The sequence below is a fragment of the Mesoplodon mirus genome (genome assembly GCF_964341445.2).
Source record: "Mesoplodon mirus genome assembly, chromosome: 3".
NCBI lineage: Eukaryota > Metazoa > Chordata > Mammalia > Artiodactyla > Ziphiidae > Mesoplodon > Mesoplodon mirus.
The window spans coordinates 61,814,855-61,821,502 of record NC_138978.1 but is presented as its reverse complement, the minus strand read 5'-3'; the positions used below and the strand labels follow the sequence as shown (position 1 = coordinate 61,821,502).

At 46.1% G+C, this 6,648-nt stretch overlaps 1 protein-coding gene across 1 annotated transcript; it reads right to left on the bottom strand.

Moving 5' to 3' along the window:
* Positions 1-2,933: 2,933 nt before the first annotated feature.
* GADD45A (growth arrest and DNA damage inducible alpha) lies at positions 2,934-6,119 on the bottom strand. The gene is made up of 4 exons (XM_082615337.1): positions 5,849-6,119; positions 5,220-5,321; positions 4,738-4,975; positions 2,934-3,616 (listed from the first exon to the last, which is right to left on the bottom strand). The coding sequence occupies exons 1-4, from the start codon at positions 5,890-5,892 to the stop codon at positions 3,503-3,505; spliced, it is 498 nt and encodes a 165-aa protein (XP_082471463.1). The 5' UTR covers positions 5,893-6,119; the 3' UTR covers positions 2,934-3,502.
* Between the last annotated feature and the right edge of the window lie 529 nt (positions 6,120-6,648).

Below are 6,648 nucleotides of genomic sequence, written 5' to 3'. Positions count from 1 at the left end.
AGGAACAAAAAAAGATTCAACTCAACTTGAGGGACACTGGCTTGGTGTTAAATCATGCCATTGAGTTTTGGTCATTTAAAGGAAACGCACCTCACTGCTTACAGCCGTCTACCACATATCAAAGAATAAAATTTAACCCATATAGTTGAAAATTGGGAGACAATGATTTTAGAAGGGTTACAGTAAGGCATCTCAAAACAAGCTTTGAAAATACTTCCAATTAACAATATACAAACAGCTCTTTCCTAGTCATGACCCTTTTTTCTTTATTTGGGAAGTAAAACATGTATTATGGGAGATTAGTTACCTTCATGAGTCCTTTCGTTATATAAGTTTAACTTACTGAGGGCCTTGGTGAACTGTAGGCAGGAGAAGTCAATGCTATTTACGACACTGAGGTGAAGCTGCCAGTGGAAAAAAATAGGTATTTTCCACAAACAACACACCGTAGGTAGAGGAGGGGATTTTTGTCCATGTTGTAACATTTTCACCTGCTTGCAATAAGTAGGCATTTAAAGAGACAACTAAAAAATATTAGCATCATTTAGAGGCAGAATCTGCCCTGGTAATTGCACACTTGTTTACAATTAACTCAATTGTTTCAGATTGGATTTTTCAATGCCTTGTTACTTTTGGGTTATGTTCAATCAGGAACAAATAACAACAGTTAAAACTTAAAAACCAAAACAACACTGAATTAATTGTTGAGATTTTTCTGAAACCAAACAACCTGAAGGATGCATACTACTACTTCATATCTCTAAGTACTATGAATTGAGAATACAGATTCAAAACACTTTTCTTAAAATATATATACCATGTTATAAGCAACAGATTTCTCTGATGCCTTAAAAGTTTTTCTATTGCTATCGCCTAAGTTTTAGTAATAGACACACTGTATTGGCACCTATCAGATGCCAGGTAGTTTGCATCTATTATTTCTAAATCATTTAGTCAGCAAATTTTTTTTTTTCGCCATGCTATGTGGGATCTTAGTTCCCTGAGCAGGGATTGAACCACACCCCCTACATTGAAAAGGTGGAGTCTTAACCATGGGACCACCAGGGAAGCCCCTAGTCAACAAATATTAATTCAACACCTACTGCTTGCTGAGAAGTGTGCTAAGTACTGGGCTACAATTATGAACCAGACATTGTTTCTTACCTTCAGGGAAGCTACAGTCCTGTAGGAGCGAAACAGCTCTGCAAGATGGTTAATTTTATCTCCATTTTGCTGAAGAGGAAAACGGGATGCACTGGGACTGATCCTGGCTGTACCCCATGCTCTTTGCACCAAGCAATGCTGCTTCTCCCCACTCTGCCTTCCTAGTTTAATTCACTCATCTTTGCAGAAGCGTTTTTAATCAAGTAGTTGTGGGAAAGAATTGAAAATATTTTTACTTTAGTGGGAACGAAAAAAAATTCTGTTTAAAACTCACTGCTCTCAATCTTTTGATAATGTAAGAAACAAATATTAAATACCAGTTATGTTTTGGATCAGGCACTAGCTTAAATAAGATACAACAAGTCTAAACAAGGTCTAAAAACCCACATTTCTAGTAGATGTGAAAAAAGAAACTTAATTGCAAGGTGAAGGGTTCATGGGCCTATGTTATTCCTAAAATATGCAGAAATGTGGAGCTTTTAGTTACTGTTAGCTGGTTTTCTCTCCTCTGATTTCTACTTTTTCTTGATTGTATGTAGTCATGACAAGGGTGGGAGACAGATGGCAGGGGAGCCATGGGGGGTTATGGTTTGAGAAGTAGGCAAAGAAAAATCATGTAGACCAAAGCTATATTAGGCCTTGCCTCAGTAGGCATTTTTGCTTTCTTTGGCTGTATCTACAGGAGGTTATTGCAGTTAATTATCAAGTGACTGTTCCAAGTAAAAGATGACTGTTCTGCTGAAGCCTTTCATTTCTTTTGCTCTTTTCTTTCACCTCTCCCATCTAATTTAACCAAACCCCTCAGAACCATAGCAGACATGTTCAGCTGGAAGGCACACAGCTCTAGAAAGAGAATAAGGGTACCAGAATATTTAGCAGGCCACTTCCCTGTTTGTTCCCTGAATATGCTTCTGCAAAATGCACAGCCTTGGACTGTTCCAGTCACTTTCTAATTGGCCTTCTTACCTACAGCCGATTATCCCAATAACCCGTCTTTCAGTCCCCAGTGTTATCTTCCTAGAACACTGATCACGTCACTCCCTGCGTGAAGGCCTCTGCAGACTGGCCAAAGTTTACAGAAGGAAGCCCAAAAGCTAAGGGTGACACAGAATGCCCTTTACAGTCTGGGCCTAATTGCCACTTACCTTTCAGCCTTCTCTCTCCCTTATCTTTCTACACCAGAGGCACACACAGAATCACTTTGTTCCCTGAACAGGTTTTGGTCTTTCGGGCCTCCACACCTTTTCAGAAACTAGTACTGCTGCTAGCAATATCCTCTTCCTGTTTTAAGATCCAAATAAAATAATCTCTCTCCAGGAAAAACTTCACTGGTCTCGTAGGTACCTTTGGTCACTCTCTCCCCTCTGCCTCCTTAGTATGTTGCATATAATCTTATTAGAGCACTAGTATCATTGAACTCTAAATATTTATTCAGGTTTTGCAAGTGCAATTTCTAACACTCCTGTTCCCTAACTCCAACCCCAACTCCTCTTAAATCTTCGTTTTTCTGACTTTGGATGTAGGGTACAGCAGGGCATCACTAAAATGTCCACTAAAGAATAAATGAAAAGCAGTATTATGCCCCCATGTCTGGCCCAAATGTTTAAGAGTGGAAAAGAATTATATATACACACACACACATCTATATATACAGACACATATACTATATGTATATGATTTCACAAGGGTTTTAATTTTTCCATATTAAAAAGAAACTTGTTTAAAAGAAAGTCCAAGTTAAAAGAAACAAAACACACATAAAGAAATGATGCAATTATTCCATACCAGTTTATTGTAAGTATTGTTTCAAAAAATTTATAGCATAAATAACCTTTCATGTCATAAAATAACTTAGTACAATTTATAATAAAACTTTGAGAATTTAACATCTCATCAAAATACAATAAAATATGGTTTTAAAATATGATTAACCCTTTCTGCTTTTTTCTTTTTGACTTGAGGGCATATAAACCAAAATTACCCAAGCTACTGCCGCACATTGAAACTTTAACAAAGCATATTTGGTTTATTTAAATGTAACTCAACCATCCTAAATTAATACATAGTTTTGTTTTCCTTCCTGCGTGGTTCTTTGTAATTTTTGTTCCTTTTGACTTGTATTTCTGTTTCCACACAGCTTCCTTCTTCATTTTCACCTCTTTCCATCTGCAAAGTCATCTATCTCCGGGCTCCCAGAACATGTAGTTGAACTCACTCAGCCCCTTGACATCAGTTTCTGTAATCCTTGCATCAGTGTAGGGAGTAACTGCTTGAGTAACTACAAAGGTATTTCAAAACTTCAGTGCAATTTGGTTCAGTTATTTTCATTCAGATGCCATCACCGTTCAGGGAGATTAATCACTGGAACCCACTGATCCATGTAGCGACTTTCCCGGCAAAAACAAATAAGTTGACTTAAGGCAGGATCCTTCCACTGTGATGAATGTGGATTCTGGTAACAAATTTAGAAAAAATAAATTTACTATTAAAAAAAAAGTCAGCCTTTGCTACTTATTACACCACTTTTGAGGGGAAGACACTTGAACATTCTATACTTTGGCTGTGTGACACAGAGACCTGTTACAACCATAAGAAATAAAATTTCTTCTAGGTAGCTGGGTTTCCTGCAAAATCATTCAGGGTAATTCTCTACTAAGCTGTACTCTGCAAAGTCTGAGTATAGTCTGAGTACATGAAACCCACTGAGCCATATATATATATATATATATATATATATGTTTTCATAATATTTATTCAGTTTTGCATGGCAGTATTATTCACAGGCTTGCCCTACCAAACTTGTACCTTGGCAGAGACCTGAGTGAAACAACTGTGAGAAATATTTCCATGCTGGGCTACCAGGAGGTGAGAGCTGCATAGCAGTTAACTAGAACTGCCACCTGTTATCCTCCCAAAAGAGACAGTAGTATTTTTTCAGGAGTAGCAAAATAATTAGGCTGCCACTTAAGGAGATCAGCCAAAAAGTAGTAAAATGCAAAAGACAAAACATCACATTTACCTCTGTAAACACAAGTTATCGACCTACCAAAGGTTTTTATGGGGGTGGGGGGAGCTCCATTTTAAAATATGCAAGATTGCAAAGAAAAAATTTCCACTCTATCTTCTCAATACATTTCTAGGGAATTAATAAGGTCTGTCTCCTACACCATTTCTATATTTAGCTCTGACTGGCAGAGAATGAAGCTGACTCCTTAATGAGGGTGAGCCAGGAATGTATTTGGCTTTATCTAATCTGCCCTGTTAAAGGAATTAGTCACGCGAGGTAGTGCAGATGTAGGTAGGGAGTAGCTGGGCTGACAATGCTGACTCACATGGATCTCTTCCGCTTCTGGCAGCCTCCAACGTGCTTAGACACGTTCCGTACCAGAGAAAATCCCAAGGATGAAACTAGCACATCTCGGCTGAAAGTCCAGCCACACTCTTTAATGGGGCAAGGGCGCCCAGCTCTTGAACCTCACACATTCCAGATCTGGAGTCAGGCGACTTTCAGCCGTTGCGGACTTCCTGCCAGGACTCTAACTACGTCCTGCCCGCAGTCCCCTTCTCCCTTACCGTCACCAGCACACAGTGCAAGTCCGGGGGCTGCTCCGCGCCCTCGCTCAACGCGGGGCCCGCGTCACTCTCCAGGAGCAGGAGCTCGGCCAGCCGGCCAGGGTTGCTGACACGCAGGATGTCGATGTCGTTCTCGCAGCAGAACGCCTGGATCAGGGTGAAGTGGATCTGCAGAGCCACGTCCCTGTCGTCGTCCTCGTCCGCCGCCAGCAGGCACAGCACCACGTTATCGGGGTCGCTGCGGGCAGGGACGGGGCTGGTGAGCCCAAAGGCAAGACCCGCCGCGTGGGCGCCCGTACCCCGCGCCCACGTCCCGGGGGTCGCGCCCCGGCCCGCTTGCTCCCCTTGGGACAAGCAGCCTCAGGGCAGATGGAAAGCGGCAGGAAGTGGCGCTGCTGGCCGAGGAGGCGCCCCTGGAAGGCGACCTCTCCGGGCTGGGGCAGGAAGAGGAACCACGAGGGACACGCGAGGATTCCACTTACACGTTGAGCAGCTTGGCAGCCTCGTACACCCCGACGGTGATGGTGCGCTGACTCAGGGCTTTGCTGAGCACTTCCTCGAGGGCATCCCCCACCTTATCCATCCTACACGCAGGCAGAGCAAGGGGATCCCGTCAGCCCGCCGCCCCTCGGGGCCGTCGCGGACCCCTCGCCCTGCGCCGCGACCCTCCCTCCCGAGTGCACGCGCCACGGCGCACCTGGGCCTTTGCAAACCCGGGGTTCCCGGGCTGTCACCCCCCCGCCGTGACCCCTCGCACGCCCAGAGGTCGGGCCTCCAGTAAGAAACCCCGAGAGTGCCACCCGCCACCCTCTCCCGAGGGCACTGCCAGTCCCCGGCGCTGGGCGAAGCCACAGGCTGCCGGCCGCAGGAGCCGCACCGGCAGGGACGGTCACTTCTGCCCTTTGCAAAGGCTCGAGGGGCTCGACCGGCGTGGGGGGCACGCTCTTTCTGTCCACGCACGCCTCTAGTGTCCCGAGGAAGAAAGGCGGGATAGGAAGTACCCTCTGCAAACTTTTAACCGCTCGCTCCCCGCAAACCTTGCACAGCCCGGCAGCACTGGGGTGTGCGCAGTGGGCAAGCAGAGTTCAGGCAGAAGATCCGGCTGACTTACCTTTCGGTCTTCTGCTCTCCAGCCGAGAATTCCTCCAAAGTCATATTGCAACTGCAGGTGCCCTACAGAGAGAGAGCGGCTTGCGGGCTGCTCCTGCCACCGCGGGCGCGCGGGTGCCTGCTTTCTGCACTCCTTCTCAGGCTCCTCCAGCGCCCGCCACCACCGCGCCGTCCGCCCCTCCTGCCCCCCTCGTTCGCTCGCCCGCTGGCTCTCGGCCCCCCGCCTCGCCACGGTCCACTACTGCGACGCGGCAGCTGCCTCACAGCCACTGAAGGACAAAGGCTCCCCTCGCCGGAGTTATCCTGCCAACCCCCAGCCAACCACCACCCGCTTCATTTGCATGCGCGCAGCCATTGGGCTATGCAAATCAGCCTGCTCCGACAATTTGACCTCAGCTCCTGGAACCCGGCTGAGAGGAGCGGAAGAGGGAGGGGCCACAAGGAAGGCGAGCCTGAGGTGGGGCGGGGATGGGGGGGCGGGGGCGGGGATGAGGGGGCGGGGTCCCGAGCCTACTCTCATCCTGCTGGCAGGGCGGGTAGGGGAGAAGGTCTTTGTGCGGGGAGAGGAGGGTGTCTTAGCTTGGGCTGGAGCTGGCTGCCAAGTGTTTTTCTAGTTGGTGCACATTTGTTTTTTTTAATTGTCGTTTCATGTCTTTTGTTTTGGGGGCCTGCTATTAAAATCTATTTTCAGGGTTAATGCACCCAAGTCTAGTAATTATTAGTAAGCTGGTTACATAAAAAGAGTGTGTCCAGACCTCTGGGGCAAAGTTTACCTCAGAAGTGTTGTTTATGTAAGTCTAG